Source organism: Cervus elaphus, chromosome 14 (genome assembly GCF_910594005.1).
Source record: "Cervus elaphus chromosome 14, mCerEla1.1, whole genome shotgun sequence".
Lineage (NCBI taxonomy): Eukaryota > Metazoa > Chordata > Mammalia > Artiodactyla > Cervidae > Cervus > Cervus elaphus.
In genome coordinates, this window is record NC_057828.1 from 79629530 (window position 1) to 79653273 (window position 23744).

At 45.5% G+C, this 23744-nt stretch overlaps 1 protein-coding gene across 7 annotated transcripts in view; it reads left to right on the forward strand.

Annotated features, from left to right (window-relative positions):
* NR5A2 (nuclear receptor subfamily 5 group A member 2) overlaps positions 1 to 23744 on the forward strand; it is a 124835-nt gene that overhangs the window by 65572 nt on the left and 35519 nt on the right. For all 7 annotated transcript variants that reach the window (XM_043923923.1, XM_043923918.1, XM_043923917.1 and 4 more), the window contains 2 exons: positions 10291 to 10410; positions 16927 to 17074. In XM_043923923.1, the coding sequence (XP_043779858.1) occupies positions 10291 to 10410; positions 16927 to 17074 (268 nt within the window). The remainder of the gene's footprint in view (positions 1 to 10290; positions 10411 to 16926; positions 17075 to 23744) is intronic.

Genomic DNA, 23744 nt, shown 5'->3' on the forward strand with positions numbered 1-23744 from the left:
TTTTCCCTTGGTCTCCACTTTTTCATTTCTGTCCTCATGCATCTTTTACTCTATTTACATAGAAACTGCTTCAAAAGTTTTTAAGGTTGTTGCATTTTATTTTATTTTATATTGGGTAGAAGGAATGGCTGGCAACCCACTCCGTATTTTTTTTTTAATTTAGAACTGCAAATTTTATTTTTTTTTCCCATTTATTTTTATTAGTTGGAGGCTAATTACTTTACAATATTGTAGTGGTTTTTGTCATACATTGTGGGAGAAGGCAAGGGTGGGATGTTTCGAGAGAATAGCATCAAAACATGTATATTATCTAGGGTGAAACCACTCCAGTATTCTTGCCTGGGAAATCCCATGGACAGAGGAGCCTGGCGGGCTACAGTTGATGGGGTCACAAAGAGTCGGGACATGACTAAGCACAACAACACAGTTGATTTATAATTTTGTGTTAGTTTCAGGGGTACAGCAAAATGAGTTCAGTTCAGTTCAGTTCAGTTGCTCAGTCATGTCTGACTCTTTGCTATCTATCCCATGGACTGCAGCACGCCAGGCCTAACTGTCCATCGCCAACTCCCAGAGTTTATCCAAACTCTTGTCCATTGAGTCGGTAATGCCATCCAACCATCTTATCCTGTGTCATCCCCTTCTCCTCCTGCCCTCAATCTTTCCCAGCATCAGGGTCTTTTCCAGTGAATCAGCCCTTCACATGAGATGGCCAAAGTATTGGAGTTTCAGCTTCAGCATCAGTCCTTCCAATGAACACCCAGGACTGATCTCCTTCATGATAGACTGATTGGATCTCCTTGCAGTCCAAGGGATTCTCAAGAGTCTTCTCCAACACCACAGTTCAAAAGCATCAATTCTTCAGTGCTCAGCTTTCTTTATAGTCCAACTCTCACATCCATACATGACTACTGGAAAAACCATAGCTTTGACTAGATGGACCTTTGTTGGCAAAGCAATGTCTCTGCTTTTTAATATGCTGTCTAGGTTGGTCATAGCTTTTCTTCCAAGCAGCAAGCATCTTTTAATTTCACGGCTGCAGTCATCATACGCAGTGATTTTGGAGCCCAAAAAAATAAAGTCTGACACTGTTTCCACTGTTCCCCATCTATTTGCCATGAAGTGATGGGACCAGATGCCATGATCTTAGTTTTCTGAATGTTGAGCTTTAAGCCAGCTTTTTCACTCTGCTCTTTCACTTTCATCAAGAGACTCTTTAGTTCTTCTTCACTTTCTGCCATAAGGGTGGTGTCATCTGCATATCTGAGGTTATTGATATTTCTCCCAGCAATCTTGATTCCAGCTTGTGCTTCATCCAGCCCAGCATTTCTCATGATGTACTCTGCATATAAGTTAAATAAGCAGGGTGACAATATACAGCCTTGACATACTCCTTTCCCAATTTGGAACCAGCCCATTGTTCCGATTTTGGTTCTAAGTGATGCTTCTTGAGCTGCATACAGATTTCTCAAGGGGCAGGTGAGCTGGTCTGATATTCCCATGATTTAGTTATATATATTTTTTTTTCAGATTTTTTTTCTCATATAGATCATTACAGGAATCCTTGTGCTATACAACAGGTCCTTGTTGATTGTCTATTTTATACATGACAGTGTGTAAGATGTCATATTTTACACACACAAACACGTGTGTTTATTTTCTGATAATTGGCTCCACAGAGCCTAACACTTTAAATGCTATCTTGTGCATTGATTATTTTGCACGGGTATGTCAGGTTTGCTTGGTTGGTTTGTAACTTCCTTGAGCACAAGAATTACGTCTTATTCCAACCAAGTCTCAGCAGCACCGAGCACCAATCTGTGTTGTTTGACTGACTGCTGGCTGAGAAATATCCATAATCTGACAAGATGAAGGACTGCTAGGTTCACTGTGCCCCCATAGAGACCATCCTTTTTAGTGCCAGCCTCACAAATCTGGAGCTGGATTGGCCATGAAATTCATCGATATACTAATTCCTGTTTCTTTACTTTGTAAACGGTTGCGACCGTACAGAAGAATCACCCCATCTTGCTGAGTTTTCCTGTCAAAGCTATTCTTACGGAAAGGATGGACCCAGCTCACCTTTCATGAGTGGCGGAAACCCCCTTCTCTGCCCATCTCTTTGCATATGAATGTGCTTTTGAAGCAGTGGGATGTGATTGGTTCCATAATAAAAATGGCCTTTTTACATTTAGGCGCTCCCCTTAATCAGGTCTTATGATTCTGTGTGGCCGGACCTGGAAGCTAAACAGAGAACACGACCAGGACCACTGGGCGCAGACTCTGCTCTGAGCCCACCGGTGCCGTGAACGCACTGTTAGCTTACAGTTAATTCTTACTTCAGCTGGAAGCTTTTAGAAATGCGGGAAGAGGAAGAGGAAAGTCTAGGCAAAAGTTTTCCTTCCCTTTGACAAATTCTTATAGTATCCTGAGTTACTATTCTGTTTAAAAGAAATGGCTAGATTGTATTGTGTGGTCTGTTGATGAGTAGATCTCAAGTGATATTTCACAGTTACATACATTATGCAGTCTTTTTCCTCCAAGCCTCACACATGTCTCTCACTTATGTAGTTACCTCATATGTATACAAATAAAAAGGTGGCACTGAACATCTGGCATTAGCACATCTTTCAATAAAAGAATACTCCCTGGCAGTCCGGTGGTTAAAACTTCGCCTTCCAGTGCAGGGGCTGTGGGTTCAATCCTGGGCCGGGGTGCTAAGATCGTGCATCCCTTGTGGCCAAGAAACAAAGCATAAAACAGAAGAAATATTGTAACAAATTCAGTGAAGTCTTTAAAAATGGTCCACATTTTTAAAAAATCTTTTAAAAAGAGAGAAAAGAATATTGAATTCAGCATTTCTGGGAATTAACGTGTATCAGGAACTTGAATACTTTTGATAAGTGAAACAATTTCAGAAGCATCTGACTTTGAAAGAAATTTTGTGTTTTGTTTTTTTTTTTTTGTTTTGGATGGAAAGCCTGACGCAGAAGTCACAGGATCCCTCATTTCCAAACCGAGGATTTGCTGAGCCTGTGCCGATGACTCGTGGTGTCATGGGCACCTGCTCTGTGGCCCGAGGTTCAGGGTGGTCCCCTTAAGGGTTCCTGAGGTCTCGGGCCCTTGATGCATCTCCTGCCCATGGATTGAGACGTTCAAGAGGTAGATCGAGGGCTGGTCTGTTTAATGTTATACCTCCTTCCTCTGCTGACAGCTTGCATGTTCGTTTCCCAGCTCTTCCCCCCCATAGTGTGGAGGTGGCCCATGTCCCCAGAGATCAAGGCTGCCAGCTGTCAGGCAGCCCACTCAACCCTTCAGTTCCTGGATGCAGGGCCAGTGGGCACCCCGGTTGGTGGTGCCCATTCCCCAAGCACTGGTCAGGGACATCTGCTTCGGGAGAGGTCCTCAGAGGGGAATCTAGGGAATGTGGAAGAGTCTTGTGTCCGAAGGAATAGCCTGACTGCAATAGATCGTTCTAGTGACTGTGTATGTGATAAATTGGAGGCTTCCCTGGTGGCTTAGACAGTTAAGAATCTGTCTGCGATGCGGGAGACCCAGGTCCGATCCCTGGGTTGGGAAGATCTCCTGGAGAAGGAAATGGCAACCTGTGCCAGGATTCTTGCCTGGAGAATTCCAAGGACAGAGGAGCCTGGTGGGCTACAGTTCACAGGGTCACAGAGAGTCGGACAGGACTGACCGACCGACACCTTTCATGTGATGAATTACTTGACAGAGAAGCACGGGGACTCACCTCGGTCCTGATTTCTATGGAGCCTTGGTCGGGACCCTCATGGAAGGGACTTGGTGGGAGTGGAAACAGGAGGCAGATACCTTGCAGTCAAGCCCCTCTGCCTCCTGCTTCCCTCTCCAGGAAGAGAGTTTGGATCCCAAGGGGAGAAAAAAAAAAAATCCTTTGTTGCTTTGCTGGAGAAACGTAGAAAGGGGCAGAAGAGCTGAGGCCCGGGGCTGAGTGTTGCCAGGTGAGTCCTTGTGCTCTGCGCCCGCGGCCACACAGTCCAGCAAACACACCAGATTGAGAGTCACTTCAGTTGTCCTCCGAGAGAGGAAGGACTTCTGCTCATAAATCTGTTGGGCTTTGCAGCAATTGACGGGGGAGTTTGACTGCCGTTACTGCTCTTGTTCAGTGATGTTGTTAGTGCCTGTTTAATCATTGTTAATGTGAAATCATTTCTTCTTGGACTTTGTAGCAGTTTATTATAGAGGTTGCAGATAACCGTCAGTGTTCTTCATAAAGACGGAAAAGGGGCCAAGTAGTTGTGTGTCTGTCCTGCCCAAAGCAGGTTCTCATTAAGAGTGGCTAAGTTGGTGCTGGTTTGTTTGGGAGTTGACTTTCCTTTCCCGTCTTCTGAATATTCCTTTATAAACGTCATCATTGTCACGAATGGAAGTCCACCTTCAGGGTTTTTTTTTTTTTTCTTTTGTCCAGAAATAATAGCTGGATGTTATTAATAATGATTCTGAAGAATCTTTAAGATCATAAGTGGTTTATTATTGACTTAATATATATAATAATTGAAAGTCCCTCAGTCGTGTCCAACTCTTTGCGACCCCATGGACTATACAGTCCATAGAATTCTCCAGGCCAGAATACTGGAGTGGGTAGCCTTTCCCTTCTCCAGGGGATCTTCCCAACCCAGGGATCGAACCCAGGTCTCCCGAACTGCAGGCAGATTCTTTACCAGCTGTGCCACCAGGGTAGCCCAATATAGATAATAAGTGGTTTATTATTGACTTATGTAGCAGAAAATAGGCTAAGATATGTTGCAGTCATCATAATGAACTTTCTGACTTTTTATTTTGATTGGAGTAGAGCCGATTAACAGTGTTGTGACCGTTTCAGGGGAACAGCGAGCAACTCAGCCACACATGCCCACGTCCCCGTTCTCCCCGAGACTCCCCTCCCACCCAGGCCGCCCCATGACCTCGAGCAGAGTCCCCGGTGCCTGCAGGAGGTCCTTGTTGGTTGGCTGTCCGTTTTAAATGTAGCATTGTATACGTGTTATCTTAAGAATCTTCTCACTACTTTTTAAATATTTTGTTCCAAGAGTTGTTTCAACAGAAGCTACTGAGAAAAAAGAAAGTATTATTAAGTGATACTACAACATTAAGACCTGCTGAAACACACTGTTCTCCTAAGCTTCCCTGAGCCCCGGGGAGTCCCCCCACGAAAGAAGCAGGGTGGGGTTTGGGGGAGAATGATGTGTAAGTACGGCTGAGTCCCTTCACAGCTCACCTGAAGCTGTCACAGTGCTGTTAATTGGCTCTGCCCCAATACAAAATAAAAGTTTAAATTAAAAAAAAAAAAGAAAGAAGCAGGGTTAAGTGGCCCCAGCATCTAGAGCACATGGGGTTATAATAACAGATGGACCCTTCTGATGCGTCTCCTTTGAGTGTGACTTTCTTGAAGGCAGGGTGTATCCCGGTCACCTTCGTTTCCCCCCTAGTCTCTGGTACGAGGCCCGGGACGCATCAGATTTAATGATCAGAAACGGGAAATGGGTTCACGTCTACTCTGAATTACCGACCCACGTCAGTTGAATGTTTTCCTAAAAATGCTTTTCCTAAAGCTACACCACGGTGACTCACGATGTCGATTTTCTAATAAAGGCCCCGGGAGAGGGAACGTGGACTCACAGTTCCGTGGCCAGACGGTGAGAAGATAAAGGGCCAGGGGGCAACAGAGGCTCTGATAAGTTCAGTGTGGGCTTGAGAAAGATCCACACATTTTTCTTTTCTCGTTGTTTGCCAGCCTCGCTGCACTTATGAGAAAGCACAGGTTTCTAATGATTAACCTCCTGGGCCGTGGGGAGGTGTGCGGGCAAGCCCAAGAGGCCTGTGCTGGTTCACACGCTCATCTATAACGTCACCTGAGTGGCTGCCCGCAGAGCGGCTAGGCTTCTGAGATAAGCCCTCCCTTTTACTACAGCTGGTAACGCAGGACCGTGTGAGGTGGCGTTGCCAGCGAGCGAGAGGTTCTGATGTGGACTGGAAGTTACACTCCGTCGGTCCCCCGTCTGGGCTTCCCAAACACCCCCCGAAAGTGTTGACAGCATGAATGCCCAGAGAATTGACTCAAAAGGAGGAGATCGTTTTTCTCCTTCCTACCCCCACCACCGCATCACCTGTAAGCTTGTTTTCTAAGGAGACATTATCTTTGGAATTGCCAACATCTCTTATCTGGAGATAAGGAAGGAGTCGGTCAGCGTATTTGCCTTGTCCTCTCATTCAAAGAGCTGCCTACAAACTAAGACGCCCGAAGCCCAGGGGAGTTGCATACTCACCAATTTCAAGATAACATAAAATATCACATAATCAATTATGGAAATACTGAAATGGGATGTCAGCCTGGAAAGCCTCCTCAGAGAGCCTTAAAACAAGGGATCAGTTGCCTGAGAGGGGTGTTAAAATTACAGTTAGTCAAGAAGTCTTTACCGAGGGCCGGGGGTGGGTCCAGACCCTCCGGCCCATGTGTGGGGTCAGCTGAGTGTTCGAGGGCCCGGCCCTCCACAAGCACCTGAGGAGTGGCTCTGGCTGTTGTGGCCCAAGTGCCAGGGACACAGGCTGAAAGCAGGCGCTTGCGGGAGGGAAGGTACCTCCATCAGTCACGTGTCCCTCCATTTATCTCACGGGCATTTCTGCCGAGGCAGCGCTGAGCCCCCCAAGAGCTGCTGCTTCCGGGCACCCCCAGCTACAAGCAGGGAGACCGGTAAACAAGCACAGCCCTTGGTAGAATCAGAAGAAATGATGACATGAACAGCACAGAGTACAAAGCCGAAAATGAAGTGCTAGCGTGAGAAATGGACGTGCGCAATCTCACCCATGATTGCAGCTCCCGAAGAAGCTGCGCTTACTTGCTCAGTTACTTCTGGCTCTTTGCAGCCCCACGGACTGTAGCCCTGCAGGCTCCTCTGTCCACGGGATTTTCCAGGCAAGAATACTGGAGCGGGCTGCCATCTCCTCCTCCAGGTCCGAAGAAGCTGAGGACCCAGGAAATAGATTTCCAAAGCCAGTGTGTCTCCTTCTCGCCTCTGGGTGTGGGCAGGGGTAGACATGAAGACAATCCCGTGCCTTCTGGCACGAGCCGTGCTCAGAGCTGCGAGGTGGGCTTTCATCAGGTGCTGCCGCAGCCCAACCTGCACTCCCAGCGCCCAAGGTTTCCCGGGAAGAAGGATCTGAGCGTCTGCTCTCATGAGCCCACGCACCGGTGTGGGTGAGCATTCTCCCTGAAGAGGGGGCATTTCCACAAGCGAGGGCCTGCCTCTGCCGTGTTCAGCATCACACCCCAGACCCGACACTCACTCTCCACAAGTAAGTGGCTCTTCACGTCTGTTTACTCCAGGAGTGAAATTCTCTTGGTCAGAGCCGACTGACTAGTTCCGATCATTTCTGATAGAGATGTTTCTGGATCTGTTTTCCTGATCACAAAGTAGCGTCACTCTCTGCAGTTGCCTTTTCCCCTCTAAAGAGGATCAATACCGTCTTCCAGATGGGAGCCTCATGTTTGGCACTGTTTCTTCATTTATGTCTTGTCTCACCCTTCATTCACTCCATCCTCATGACAAGAACTATCTCACGTATTTTTAGGTGAGAGGATAAGGGTTAGAGAACTAAGTGGCCTGGCCAAGCTCTTGGAGCTGGAAAGTGCACAATTGTGCCTGGAATCCTTGGTTTACTCTAAGTTCAGTGCTGGCTTGACCACATTCACTGTTTCCTAGACTCATGGAAATAGTCAGTCCTAAACTTATATCATTGGATGAGACCCTAATGCTGGGAGACTTTGAAGGCAGGAGGCGAAGAGGGCGACAGAGGAGGATGAGCTGGTTGGATGGCATCACCAACTCAATGGACATGAGTTTGAGCAAACTCTGGGAGTTAGTGAAGGACAGGGAGGCCTGGCGTGCTGCAGTCCATGCAATCGCAAAGAGTCGGACAAGACTTAGAGACTGAACAACAAGAAGCTCATATCACTGCTAATGTATGAGTGAAAACTTCCTAAGACTCCCCAACCATCCAAATCTCATCGAATACTCACTTAAAATTGAGTTTGTTAAAAGTGAGTTAATTTGAAAAAAAAAATCGGTTTAGAAAATTCTAGCACCTTTTTCCTTTTTTTTTAAGTTGAGTGTGATTGATTTATAGTATTGTGTTAGTTTCAGGTGTATAGCAAACTGATGCAATTATATACATAGATATATATACTTTTCAGATTATTTTCCATTATAGGTTGTTAAAGGTATTGAATATTGTTCTGTGTGCTGTACAGTAAATCGTTGTTGCTTATTTATTCTATATGTGGTGGTTTAGTCACTAAGTCGTGTCCAACTCTTGTGATTCCATGGACAGAGGAGCCAAGCAAGAATACTGGAGTGGCTGGGAGGGGGGATCGGGATGGGGAATAAGTGTAAATCTATGGCTGATTCATATCAATGTATGACAAAACCCACTGAAATGTTGTGAAGCAATTAGCCTCCAACTAATAAAAAAAATTAAAAAAAAAAAAAAGAATACTGGAGTGGCTTGCCATTTTCTTCTCCAGGGGGGTCTTCCCAACCCAGGAATTGAACCCAGGTCTCCTGCATTGCAGGCAGATTCTTTACCAACTGAGCTACGAGGAAAGCCCATTCTCTATGTAGTCTTGTGGAATATTAATCCCAAACTCCTCATTTATTCCTCCACGCCTCCCTTTCCCTTTTGGTAACCATACATCTGTTTTCCACATCTGTGAATCTGGCACCTCTTGGTGTAATTTGGAGACACCCTAGAACTTCAGAGAGAGAAAGGAGTCGTCTAGGTGGACCAGCTAATTAGGTCTCTGAGACCCTATTTTCTCATCTGTAAATTGAAGAAAATGATGTCAGTTCTGTTAACTCCATAGGCAGGTTCTCTGAATTCAATAAACAATATACAAAGCTCTTTAGAACTCTTTAGCTGTTACATGACATCTAAATGTCAGGTGTTATCTATGTAAAAGCATGATGTATCAACATTCAGGCCCACCAAGATCTTTGGCTGGTTACAGTTGCAGAATGAAGAGAAACTGTTACAAATAGTCCTGGAAATGGGTCCATATGCCCTCCACATCTGACGGTGGATATGTGACCTGTACCTGAATAGGTGTGTTGCTGGCATCCAAGAATGCGGCCCCCTGGGAGCGGTGGGATCGTGTGGGTTCAGCACTCACTGTGTCAGCCCTCTGCCTTTTACTCCTCCCCACTGCTGATGTGGGAGGGAGTACTGTTGTCCGCCGGTGTTTCAGACGCCGAAACTGAAGGGGAGGTAGTTTGTGGGAGGATTGGCCAAATCTTAAAGCAAGTGCAGGTGAGCATCAAGCCTGGGCTTGGTGACCGTTCCCGTCAAAGTCTAGCACGATGTGGACTAGCTGAGACTGACGACAATGGCCCCGGGCCTCTAAATTCTAAAGTCATGTGAACTGTCATGCTGATTGCTTTTCATATAAATCCTCACGGTTTGGGGGCTTGCTAATGCGTGTGTGCTTGCTCACTCTCTGCGACCCCAGGGGCTGGGGCCCACCAGGCTCCTCTGTCCGTGGGATTCTCTAGGCAAAAATCCTGGAGTGGGTTGCCGTTCCCTTCTCCAGGGGATCTTCCCCACCCAGGGATCAAACCTGCACTGCAGGCAGATTCTTTACCACTGAGCCAATATCCATATACTATTTGAGCTTGGGCTCAGTGTATTAACCTCTAGATAGATATACAGCCTGGGGTATTTGAGTCATTCTTCTCCTTCTTTTCTTTCGTATCTTATTTTTATTTTGGCTGTTCTGGGTCTTCATTGTGATATGCAGACTTTCTCCCTGAGGCATATGGATCTTAGTTTCTGGTTCAGGGGTGGAACCCAACTTGCCTGCATTGGAAGGCAGAGTCTTAACCACTGGACTGCCAGGGAAATCCCTAACCGGGGTCATTATAGTGGGTTCCACTGAGGACTGTCTGAGGCACCTGGCCCTCCCACGAGCAAACGCTAATAGATCTACTCATGACAACTAGACCCATCTGATGGAGTACCTTTTCCTAGCGACTCATTGATTACAGATACTTTGCTTAAGTATTTCTCTGTGGCCTGAAATGTATTTGTCCAAATGCAAAGAATGACTTTGAGGAGGGAGGATGTGAATTCATCTGGTGACCATTGGTGGTTTTTCCTGGCTTATATGGTAGATTCTCTTGTGTAAAAAACAAACAAAAAAATCATGCAAAATAAAAAATGGTGGTGAGTTCCAGAGTCATTTTTTTCCCATTTCTTTTACAGGTGGATGACCAAATGAAGCTGCTTCAGAACTGCTGGAGTGAGCTCTTAATTCTCGACCACATTTACCGACAAGTAGTTCACGGAAAGGAGGGCTGCATCTTCCTGGTTACTGGGCAACAAGTGAGTGCAGACGCCAGAAGGAAAAAAGAAGTGTCTTTTTATTAAGCATGTGCAGGATGGCAGGAATTCAGCTAGGTCAGAAGCTCTTTTGCGCTTTGAAAGGGATATATATTGGCTGCATATAATTTAGAGACGCTGACTTGGGGTGCCCTGTTCCCGCTGGGGTGATTACAGTGAAACTTGTCCCAGACAGCCCACGCCTGCTGGCCTGCTGGGGTTGCAAGTGGTGCTTTGAAGGGTCAAAACAATTGCTGAGTCAGGATTAATGGTTGGTACCTTGGGTTTCTTCCCAAGCTTCTGCATGAATCTGTCACACTTGTTAGCTATAAAAAACAAACTTGGAAATGATGGAATCTTGATATTTTGGAATCATGTTGGTGGAAGAGACTGATTCAGGTGTTGTGTCAGTCATCTATATCTTTGGCCTAAAGGCAACCAAGTGAGAAGGAAAGGCAGTGTTCAACAGTCGGTCACTGTTTTTTTTTCCCCCTCCACCTTTATTTTTTCTGTTTTTAAATTGGAGTGTAACCGCTTTACACGCTTGCGTTAGTTTCTTCTGCACAGGGAAGTGAATCAGCTGTGTTTAGATCCATCCGCTCCCTCAGGGGCCTCCCTCCCACCCCCGCCGTGGGATGGGCCCAACCCTCTCAGTCAGCACGGAGCTGGGAGCTGAGGCCCCGTCCTCCGCAGCAGCCCCCCACTAGCGATCTGTTTGCACAGATGTATGTATGTCAAGCCTACTCACTCAGTTCGTCCCCCTCTCCCCTGGCCAGTCATTATCCAAAAGGAGCATGGAAATAGGAAATTACCGTGAGGTCCTTCTCCTTTATGAATGGATATTTGTTTGGTCCCCGAGTATTTTCTGAGCATCCTGCAGGGTCCCTCGGTCACTGTCCTGTGGCTTTGGCATATATTAGTCACCAAAACAGAAAAGTACTCCACGATAATGGGGCTTAACGCTTTAGCAGGAGAAGCTGACAGTAATCAATAATCCTAATAAATGTGAGAAGTCAAAGTGCTATTGAATTAAAAAAAAAAAAAGGAATTGCCGTGTAAAGGGGAATCAGCGTCCATCCCTGGTGTGTTGGTATGTGAGCCATGGGTTGCAGTGTTAACGGGACGGGTTGGCTGAGTCTTATTCAGAAGGTGAGATTTGAGCAAAGCCTTGAGGGAAGAAAGACACCTGGGAGGAGAGAAAGTCTACCTAGTGATCCTGATTCCAACTTTACCAGGTTCTGGCATGTCCCTCCTGGTTCTTGGCCTCCGTTTTCTGTTTTCTATGGGTTATTAAAATGGATGCGAGGGATGCAGAGACCCGATTAGTCCAGGGGGCTGTTTCAGGCATGCATTGAAGGCTGCTGCAGAATTCAGGACTCAGGCACCGTGATCTTTTACATCCGACCATAAATGTTTATGTGCTGTGAAAGCCCGGCAGTGCATATTTGAAAGTGAAAGGCTGTTTCCACATCATTTGCTGAATTATAGATAAATCACATGTTCCCAATCAAGTTAAAGGCAAGCACTGTCTCAGAGTTTTTGCAGATCGGATCAGCCACCATCACTGCCTGGTCCCTGCTTCCTGCCCCGCTCCTGAGAAAAAGGCTTTCTAGAATCAAGCCTCAGCGGGCTTGACTTCCCCATCTTTTGAATTTCCATTGAGCGTTTCCAGCCTGTGACCCAGGTCTTTGGAAGAAGTGTACCCATTTTCAGAGCCTCATCACAGCCTGCCTCCCAACCCCCACCCTCCCGGGCCCCATGGGGAGCTACATTAGAAGAACAGGACTCAGCCCACAAATTAATTTGATTTCGTCCTTCCGAGTTCCAGAAATCAAATGGGTTTGTGCCGTTCTTTCTCAGAGCACTTCCCTTCCTGCTCTTAGAAATGCTCCTCATTTCACGTTCCATTTTGCACTAAGTGCTGACCCTGGGTAAAGGCAATTACCATGTAAAAAGTAGAGAAAGTGCGCGTCTTCCTCCGATTTTCCAAACCCAGAGCGGTCAAGGAGTGGATGGCGTTTCTCTCTTTAGTATCAATTATTGCTACTTTGTGTTTTGCTATCACAAGGGAACTTCTTACTTAACCCTGAAGTTAGCTATTTTAATTCTGTCTTTTCTTCTGGCTTTTCTAAGGGTACATTAAATTACCTTTTTAAGCCAAAAGGAAAAAATGATTGTCAGTAACATTAAGCATCACCAGATCAATTCTATATATCAATATTTAGCATCTTATCACTATGATGATAATTCATTTCTTTTCAGTATTTTTAAACCACATGCACACAAAACATGTGGCTGAAAGTGCATATATCAAATAGCAACAGAGGATTTTGAAGTGGTACGGCTTTTGGTGGTTTGCATCTTGTCTTAATGAACAGCCGCTGTAACATTTTCCTGTGGGAAGGGCCTGCTGGCACCTTTTTCATTATCTTCTGTTATTGTGTATCGTATCAAAAAGACAGGCATCTGCCAGCATACAAGTCATCAAAAATTTCAGCTATCAGAACGGAAAGCAATTTAGCTAAAACTGTTGCTCCCTTCATGATGAGCAAAATTTATCCAGAGGGGACATCCACTTACAGTATTTCTTCAATATCTCCCTTGAATTTAATGGCACAAAGATTCTGGGTAAGGGAGTAATAAATTAATTTTACTAAGTACATAAAAGACAAGGCCAGCTGCTCCTGCGGTGAGCGCAAACTCCACATTCGACAATGAAAATATAATTATGTTTGTAATAAAATGTAAAGAAGTTGCAGATCTGGGCACTGTTTCAGGAATAAATCACTGCTCCTCCTTCAGAGCCATGTGATTTGATAAATTATCCTTGAAGGAGAAGTTATCAGAGCCCCCACTTCATGAGCATGTTTGAGCTCTTGCATTAGCCTGTATATAAATACATAGCGATAAAGTTGTCCGTGTGCCAATTGATTTCCCGAAGTCCACCTCAATAGTTCAGAGTCCCGTGAAACCATTTCAGTTCCTTTCTCTTAGAGGGTTTTATGTTTCCAAGTATGAAATTCTAACAGTTGAACTTATTTCCTACCTGTTCAGTCTCTACACCTGGAAAGTTTTAACTTACCCATCTTTTTAAAAAATTGAATTTAGAGTCCTTTCAGTTACAATGTACTTGATTTGCAGCTATGAAGTTTTGCTTTCTAACTTACTGCCTACCTGTTAGAACCACACACATGGCAGAATTGAATTAACCCCATCTTAATAACGAAAAAGAACCACCTGTTCAGTCACGCCCGAGTCTTTACAACCCCGTGCACTGTAGCCCACCAGCCTCCTCTGTCCGTGGGATTTCCCAGACAAGAATGCCGGAGTGGGTGGCCATTCCCTTCTCCAGGACCAACATATTTGTGGCTTATTTTAGTACACTTTGCAGGTGTAGGGCTGACTGGTGACTCTTTTTTTAATGTGTTATGTGCATTCTAAGCTATAGTGACGATGCTTTCAGCTGGTGATTCCAAGTTTAAGCTGGCAATGTTGTCCCAGCTGTTCTCGTTTCTTAATGATGGTGGGAGTGGGTGGCCGCTTACTGTTATCAGGCTGAACGCCTCACTGAGAGGAGGGCACGAAGGGGCAGGGCCTCCCGAGACTTCCACAGGCCCCTCCTCCCAGGGGCTTGGCCCCTCCTCCCAGGGGCTTGGCCCCGCCTCTCAGGGGCTTGGCCCCGCCCGCCGCACCTGCTCTGCGGGGGCTTTCCTCCACCTCTGACCCTGGCTGCCATTCCCTGCTCTACCCTGCCTTTGTCCCCGTAGGATTTATATTCTTCTTCTTAGGAGGAGTCGTTAGACCTTGTGCAGTCCCCAGGGGATTTGGAGCTGAGCCACCCCTGCTAAGTAAGAAGAACGTCCTTGGAGTAGGAAGCTCTCCTGTCGGGGACCTGGTTCAGTGAAGGTTGGGGCATCCCTGGGCATACCCGGCGGGCGACCCTGCAGTGGTCCGCGGCATCCTTCCGCGGGGCCCCTCTGCCTCCAGCTCAGGCTTCAGGCCGCCTGTGTGCTGGCCCTTCCTTTCACACGGTCTGAGGCAGAAGCCGCAGGAGCGCTTAGAACAGCTGATGTGTGAATTCAGGGGGCGCTGCGGGCCCCTGGCCCAGGCGAGGAGGACGGTGTGGTGGGACGCGGGGCCTCACGAAGACACGCATGGACTGGGGCTTTTTCATGCGCAGTTGACTCTCTGTAAACTGATTGACACCTTTGGGGGGTCGTCTTTCCACTGACTCATAATTTTTCTCCCTCTCGAAAAAAAGGTTTCTGTGCACCCAGTATTCTCTAGTTAAAGCTGAAAATTCAACTCATCATATTTACACAATAAAAAAAAATCCATTCTGCCTTGTTTTTAATTGCAAATTCTCCTCTAGAGACTCGTTCTCCTGCTTAGGAGGCAGCCCTGTGCCTTCTCCTAGAGAAGCAAGTGCAGTCAATTATGGTAATGAAATGTCAATAAATATAAAAATTTAATACAGTCTGCTCCGGGTGAGTGGCAGATGAGGACTTGCCTCCCAGACAAATTTGCTGCTGCTGCAAATATTAAATGCACCTAAAAGAGTATCTGGTTGCCTGAGAGCTCGCCAGTGAAGAAAAGGATGGGGGCGGCAGGTACCAACCGGGCTCTCCCATTATGCTGTAATTGCAGCGGCAAAGCCGGTTCTGCGTTGACAGCCACCCCAACATCTTAACTCACCATCGTAGGTCGAACTTTCGGTGTCCCTGTGAATAATCTGAGATGGATGCATCTGCTGCTGCTTTTTTTTAAACGGAGAAGAAAATAAGCCTTTTTGGTTTTCCAAATCAAGAAATTATTTATTCTTCTCATAAATAAGATCGTCATAAAAAAAAAAAATAAGATCGTCATGTCTTTAGAGAGTGATGTATTAATAATCACATGAGGGTGGCTAGTTGTTGTAGCTTTTTAGAAAGCAGCCAACTTAAGAACTGCAGGAGGAAATGGCAATCCACTCCAGTATTCAGTATTCTTGCCTGGAGAATTCCATGGACTGAGGAGCCTGGTGGGTCCATGGGGTCGCAGAGTCAGACACAACTGAGTCACCATCACTCACTCACTCAAACCAAAGAATAATCTCAGTGTGATTCTTGAGAGTCCCTTGGACTGCAAGAAGATCCAACCTAAAGGAGATCAGTCCTGGGTGTTCATTGGAAGGACTGATGCTGAGGCTGAAACTCCAATACTTTGGCCACCTCATGTGAAGAGTTGACTCATTGGAAAAGACCCTAATGCTGGGAAGGATTGGGGGCAGGAAGAGAAGGGGACAACAGAGGATGAGATGGTTGGATGGCATCACCGACTTGATGGACATGGGTTTGGGTAGACTCTAGGAGTTGGTGATGGACAGGGAGGCCTGGCAGGCTGCGGTTCATGGGGTCGCAAAGAGTCAGACACGACTGAGTGACTGAACTGAACTGAACTGATACCTTCATCATCTGTAAGCATAAAGTCTTGAATAATGATTACTTTAAAATGAAGTCTCTTAATAATTTTGTTAAATAACATTTTAAGAATAAATAAATAATAAACACATCTCTGCCATCACTTGCCTCATTAATTACCTTTGTATAAACTTAGAATGTAGGCTGCCCAGGTGGTGCAGTTGTAAAGAATCGCTTGCCAATGCAAGAGATACAGGAGGCGTAGGTTCGATCCCTGGGTCGGGAAGATCCCCTGGAGGAGGAAATAGCAACCCACTCCTGTATTCTTGCCTGGAGAATCCCATGGACAGAGGAGCCTGGTGGGCTGCAGTCCATGGGGTCTCACAGAGTTGAACACCACTTAGCGACTGAGCATACCTTTAGAATGCTGCTCTGGATTCACTTTTTACGGTCAGTGTATTTTCCTTTAAACTTATTCATGAGTTAACAATTTTCATCTTAGGTGATAATGTCATGTCACAATAGGAAAAAAGATAAAGATATCTACATGTGCAATTGAGGTCTTCAAGACCTGCTTCCTGCAAAGCTCATCAGAATGATGGGATTGGTCAGAAAGATTATGATACAATTTATCATAACAGACTGTGTCTTAAACTGCTTTCATGGGCAGAGTATCCTGTGTTATGAATCTGATTTTGCCTGTACTGCTTAAAAGTCTCAAGGGGAAAAAATATATATATACACACACACACTTATATATGTATACATGTGGTGTGGTATGTGTGTTCAGTCACATCAAACTCTTTGAGAGCCCATGGACTCTTGGCCACCAGGCTCCTCTATCCTCTATCCATCTTGCCTGGGATTCTCCAGGCAAGAATGCTGGAGTGGGTTGCCATTTTCTCCTCTGGGGGATCTTCCCGATGCAGGAATTGAACCTGTGTTTCCCAAGTCTCCTGCACTGGCAGGCAGATTCTTTACCACTGAACCCCCTGGGAAGCCCCATGTATGTGTATGTGTGTGTATGTATATGTGTATAAAGTCTAAATAAATAGTGATGTATAGAGACTTGCCAGTGGCATGTGCAGTTTTCCCACTAAGACGCGGTTCTGTGTTGCAGGTGGACTACTCCGTCGTGGCCTCGCAGGCGGGGGCCACACTCAGCAACCTCATGAGCCACGCACAGGATCTGGTGGCGAAGCTCCGTTCTCTGCAGTTCGATCAGCGAGAGTTCGTGTGTCTCAAGTTCTTGGTGCTCTTCAGTTTAGGTAAGGAATCCTTTCCTCATCCAAGTGACTAAATGATCCCGGCCTTTGAGTGCCTTGAAGTCCATCCATGTTTTTGTTTTTCCAGAAGAGAAGAACCTTATTTTCTAATCTTGAGATCTTCCAGCTTGGTCATGTTTTCCTATGTGGTCCTGGCTGAGTTGTAGCTCTGTAGTGGGGCGTGGAGAAGGAGTTATGACTGACAGCCGTAACAAGTGGGCGACCCTGATGGAAAGCTGTGACAGAGGGTCGGGAAGGACGCATGCAGTCACATTTTCGCCACCTTATCTGCTGTTGGTCGTTTCTCTGTATCTTTTGTTTCAGCTTGCAAGCTACTGATGTTTTTGTTCTTATAAAATATGGAGAGTAATTAAAAACTTGATTCTTAAATCTCTATCAGGATTAACTAGGGTATGTTTATAACCAAATGCACACTATGCAAGCATAAAAGATGACGGTTGTCAAGGGGAAAGGATGCTTCTTTAGGAAAGCTTTGGAGAAGAAAGATAACTAAGCAAGACAGATTAGCTAAATCAAGGTTCCCAGTGAGTCAGCTGAGAAAAATCACCACTGCTTGGAATAAAAAAAGGATTAAGGAGATGGATTTTTATTGACTTCAAAGGAACAGATTTTTCTGCCTGTCCCGTACTTGATTTCTGTATTTTGTTGGCTTAATAAAGCCAACTTAAATAAACTTTTTGCCAAGTGCATTTATTACTTATTGGCAGACAGCTGAGGGAGGCAACTTCCCTTGAATGAAAAAAATGCAGAAATCAGATTTACCAACATATGTTTTTTCTTTAGTCTTCAGTTATAAGATAGTTGTGAATTCATATCCTAAGAAATAAAACAATAAAACATACTGCAAAGTAAAACAGATGTGTCTACGCTCCAAATTTGGTACTTTCGTTTTAAAATTCTTCTTGACAGCACAGCACAACTGTTGCTAATAAAGGCATAGTTTGAAGTAATAGAACCAGAGTTAATTTTTCACATGTAGTCAACATTTAAAAGAAAAGGAACATTTTCATATTTTGGAAAATGTGATAAATATAGCAAAAAGAAATGTTACTGAAAATTTTAAAAGACAACAGAATTTCATAGATGTAGTGTTCAAAGGTTTACTATGCCAGCCCTGGGACCTGTGTGGTTTCTATATTAACCACAAGAAATAGGAGAGTTCTATTCAACTAAGTCTGTGTCTTTTACCCAAGAGCATTTTTTTTTAAATGGCGAGGAACATATAGCATAGGCCTGCTTGCTGTCATCTCACAAATTATTCTGCTTTATGGCAAGATCTTAGTCTTTTCAACTCATGCATTTGATCAGTAATTAAATGAAAAATGTGGTAATGTGTGTGTAAGAAATCTTACAGCATCTCAGTGATAAAATATTTAGAGAGAGTCATCTCACTTCAATGGTATTTTAAATTAGTTGAAGAACTGCGTGACATTTGAAGATGTGGAGATTAACCATCAGCCATGTTTCGTTTTCATCGCTTTTATCTTTCCCTCATCATTTTTCAAATTTGTTATATTCTCTGCCAAATCCTATGGATGGGTGGTCGGGGGCGTGGGCCGGGGGGGCAGGGCAGTTCTGAAGTGCTCGAAACACCCGAACTTCACAGGTTATCTTTCTGAATAGTTAGGCCTTGTGTTTACCAGAACCGCACTCTCTGTTTTAATGAGTATGTTAACCGTTTCAGGATCCTGAGCATCAGGTAATACCCAGTTGAATGTCCCTTAAAACTACTCTTGTTTATGGCTTAAGGAAGAAAGGAAAGCGTGGCTTTCTGGCTAGATGTAAATCAGGTCTGGCTAAGAGTTCATTTTTAAAGAATCATGAATAGTTCCGGGCTGTAAAGTCCAAGTAGTTTCCAATCTCTGAATGGAAAACTTTAGTCCCCCTTAGAAACAATAAATAATCAGTCTTTGGAAGGGATGTGGTAATTCACCATTGGGCACCCACGCCAGCCCCCAAAGCCTGTTGTACCCAGGATGGTTGTGAAATCAGATCAGGGCCTCCCCCAAATGCTGACCCTGTGCCCCTGAGTCTGAAACCTCAGACTCAGATGCGGTGTTCCGGTTGCAGGTTTATTGCTATGTTGCTGGGGTCAGTATCCCTTGAGATGTTCCTATCTCAAGGCTCCAGCCTCGAGCCTCTGGGATCCTGGAGATGGCTGAGGCTTCGTGTGTACTCATCTGAGGCCAGGGGCTGTGTGGACTGAAAGATGAGGTGGGCTTTCCAGGTGGATGTGGTGAGAGTAGGTGTGAGCCCTCGCAGGTCCAGCCTCCTAAGACACAGGATGCCACGCCGTGCAAAGCATGGGAGGCAGGCGGGCAGGTGGACTGGGGACCATCGGGGCACCGGCAGGGTCTGTGGCTGGAGAGGCAGGCGAGAGGCACTCCGCAGATGCTGAGCACGTCCTGTCCCAGTCACGGGGGTGCAGTGGCAACGAAAACCGGGGACCACAGTCTTCACCCTGCAGAGAGTCCGGATGCTTTTTAAAGGGGTAGAGGCGCGTGACTGAAGGGGATTTGCCTTCCCTGTAGCGACTTGGAAAGTGGACTAGAAACTGTGTTCAGTGGATTTAGCACGCCTTGAAGACAGGAGTGAGATGGGTGTGGACGTGTCACGGGGCACAGACCTCGGGTGCGGAGGAGAGGCTGGGATGCATCTCGGGGTTCTGGGCTCCTCACCCAGAAGAGGAGATTCTACAGCAGCGGCAGCTGACTTAGTTCAACTTAGTTCAGTGTGTTGGTCGCTCAGTCATGTCTGACTCTCTGTGACCCCATAGGCTGTAGCCCGCCAGGCTCCTCTGTCCATGGGATTCTCCAGGCAAGAATACTGGAGTAGATTGCCATGCCCTCCTCCAGGGTATCTTCCTGACCCAGGGATCAAACCCAGGTCTCCTGCATTGCAGGCAGATTCTTTGCCATCTGAGCCACCAGGGAAGCAAGTAGGCTTCTCCTAAAAGTTGTCCTACGCTGAAGCTGCATCCTGATTTCACGAAAAGCTAATGACGGAACTAAAGTGAAAGCTGCAGCTGACCAAAATTCTTCCAATCTGCTACCTGATTTTTTCCCCTTCAAATTGTGTTCATAAGCAGACATCAGTTGATTAAGCTGGTTGAGAAAAAGAAAAAGTGAAAAAATGCCCTATCTTGCAGGATATTTCTGTGTATGATAGAATAGATTCCAGAGTCCCAGTCTTCGCTGTTTGTTTGTTTGTTTTCTTAAAATTCTATTACTTTTTTATTTTTTCTTTTTCTCACCTAACTATGCTGTTGTGTCCAACTCTTTGCTATCCCATGGACTGTAGTCCCCCAGGCTCCTGTGTCCATGGGATTCTCCAGGCAAGAATCCTGGGGTGGGTTTCCATTTCCTCCTCCAGGGCATCTTCCTGACCCTGGGATCAAACCCACATCTCCTGTGTCTCCTGCACGGTCAGGCAGATTCTTTACCACTGAGCCACCTGGAAACCCTTCTCACCTTACTATGAGATAACATAATTTGCATCCGTGGAGATAATTCTAAGTTGCCCAGCGCAAACTGATGACCCAAGAGAGGCCAAAATAAAATGTTTATTTATTGGCTCATATCCCCACCTTTTAAAGAGGAAGCAAGGTGACTGATGCCGTTTGCTGTCACCCACCAGGACAGAGGTGACCCTCACAGAGGAAGAGGTAGGTGTGTGGGGTCATGATCCCCATACTGTCTTTACCGCGTGGCTTCCAAGACCAGTAGACTGGTCCCATCCACTGCATCACCTGAAAACACATGCAGAGCTGAGAAGGTCTGATCTGAGCTGAGGAGGTCACCGGGCCTGTAACTGCTGCTTCCTGGATAAGGCCGTTGCATGGTCCAGCCCAGCAGGGACGTGATGTGGTCTCAGAACTCAGAGAAGGTGCCAGCTAAGAGGTCACCCTGGCCGGGATCTTCTCAGCCTCGGGGCTCTGTGGCTGGACTGGCTGGACTCCCGTTCGATCCCAGGTGGCAGGAGAAAGAAGACACATATCGCATCCTGTTTCGCCTGGCGTGTGCTCTTGACCGTTGTAAGTCATTCTCTTGTCTGGTCAGTCAGTATTTCTGACAGCACTTTTTCATGCTCAGCTGAGTGGAAGACATTGTTTATTCTCTCTGAGACAATTTCCCAGATCTAAAAAGTAGATTGGGGTTAGAAGTTGTCCTTTATTTTTCTCTGTATCCCAGGTTTCATTGCTTGTTACACAGCAGGGACTTAGGAAATGTCACTGATGGAGTAGACGCATTAATAGAGTTGCTCAGCATTATTTTATTTTTTTTAGCAGATACTTTTATTCACTTTCATTTTATATTAGAATATAGTTGATTTACAATGCTATGTTAGTTTCAGCTATACAGAAACATGATTCAGTTCGACTTACTCAGTTTTAAACTCAAGGCAAAACCTTTACCAAAATAGTTTGTGATTTGTAATAGGTATTTCAGCCAGAAAGTGAACTTCTGTCCAAGTGCTAAGTTGATTCAGACATGTTCTACTCTTTGCGACTCTATGGACCGTAACCAGCCAGGTTCCTCTGTCCGTGGGATTCTCCAAGCAAGAATACTGGAGTGGGTTGCCATGCCCTCCTCCAGGGAACCTTCCTGACCCAGAGGTCGAACCCACATCCCTTATGTCTCCTACATTGGCAGGTGGGTTCTCTACCTATCCAAGTGCAGGATAATTTTCAGAGACTAGTTTTTCCAAAGCACTCTCCAACAACTGCCTCCTCAAAATTAAATTCTTTCTTTCTTTTTTTTTATTGAAGTATAGTTGATGTTCCAGGTGTACCACAAGCGATTTAGTTATACGTGTATGTGTGTTTTCTTTTTCAGATTCTTATTCAGTGTAGCTTATTACAAGGTATTAACGATAGTTCCCTGTGCTCGGCAGTAGGTCCTTGTTGGTTATCTACTTTGTACATAGGAGTGTGTGTGTGTTAACCTCAGACTCCTAATTCATCCCCTTCACCTCCGCTTTGGTACCCTAAGTTTGTTTTCTGTGTCTGTGAGCCTACTACTGTTTTGTAAGTAAATTCATTTGTATCATTTTTTTCAGATTCTACATTAAGTGATATCGTGGGCTTCCCTAGTGACTCAGACAGTAAAGAATCTGCCTGCAGTCCAGGAGACCCAGGTTCAATCCCCTGGAGAAGGGAATGGCTACCCACTCCAGTGTTCTTGCCTGGAGAATCCCACGGACAGAGGAGCCTGACGGGCTGCAGACAGCAGCATGTGTGTGACTGGTTCACTGTGTTGTGCACCTGAAACTATGCATTATAAATCAGTTACACTCCAATAAAAGTAAATATATTATAAAAAGACTTTTTAAGTAATAGAAACTGGAAAAATTAGTTTTAAACAATGTATAAAGTTTCATGCAGGAGGCTAGGAAATAGATCCTCTGGATACATATTAGAGAATTTGACATCTTTTTATTTTAGAAATTAAGGATACAAGTCTTCCCATTGTGAGCAGAGTTCTTACTAGGGAAGTAGAGACTACACAGAGTCTTCTCCTTTGGGAATAACATAATCAACGACATTAAGGACCGATGATCAGTGTTCAGGTTCTGCTGAAACGGCGGCCCTAAGGGGCTCAGTGTCAAGTGAGCCGTAGAAGGAGGGCGCAGGAAGGCATTTCTTCTCTAGTGCTCATAAAGTACCCTCAGGACCCCCCTGGTGGCCCAGGGGGTGAGAGTCTGCCTTCCAGCGCTGGGGGCCTGGCTCTGATCCCTGGCTGGGAACTGAGATCCTTCGTGCTGCAGGACAGCCAAGCCCGAGTGCCGCAGCTGGAGAAGCTTGCGTGTTGCAACAGAGACTCAGCAAAATGTTAAACAACGTTTTTAAATACCTTCAAGTGGGTAAACGTCTTACTATCTCCCTTTCATTTTGTATTTAAATAAAGAAGACCAGGTAGTTTACCCCCAACATTTTAGGCTCAGAGCCACATCTGGAACTAACAACCCCAAAGTCCAGTCTGGTACGACAGACTCTTCAGGGACCCATGAGCTCATCAGTCAGTGTTTTTTAAATGCTCCCTACAAAAAAATAAAAAAATAAAAAATAAATGCTCCCTACATCCTAAGGCACCGTCTCTACAGACAGAATGATGTAGGGAATCAGGACTGTCATCTGAAGAATATGGACCAGAAAGAAGACCAGACTCTCAGGTAAAAGCAGGGAACTGCTTTACGTGAATTTCCCATTTTTATTGACTGTGCTAAGTCATTGCAAAGCTTTTCACCTCCCTTGGTTTCTAAATGTGAGTGTGTGTGTGATATCGTATGTCTGTGTGCACTCTTGGTTCAGGATTTCAGCGAGCTTGTGGAAAGCATTTGTGTCGTAGCCTTGGTGCCTCCCTCTCGAAGAATCCCTCCTTGTGGTTCATTGTTGCCTCAGCTTTGTCTTTTTTTTTTTGCCACAAACTACACCTTAGGAAAGCTGCATGATCCCAGGCTTTCAGCACTTGTGTGTCTGCTTTATATCCAGTTGGGCTCTGTGATGTTCAAAGGAGGTGGTTAGCCAAAGTAGCTTGGTGGTCATCGTCCTCTTCCGCTTTGGTCATCAGCGTCAAACACCCTAAGCAGAAAAAGAGGAGTCTAGGAGGCTCGGGCCGTGAAGCTCCTCGGCGGGGAGGGGCGGATTAGGACA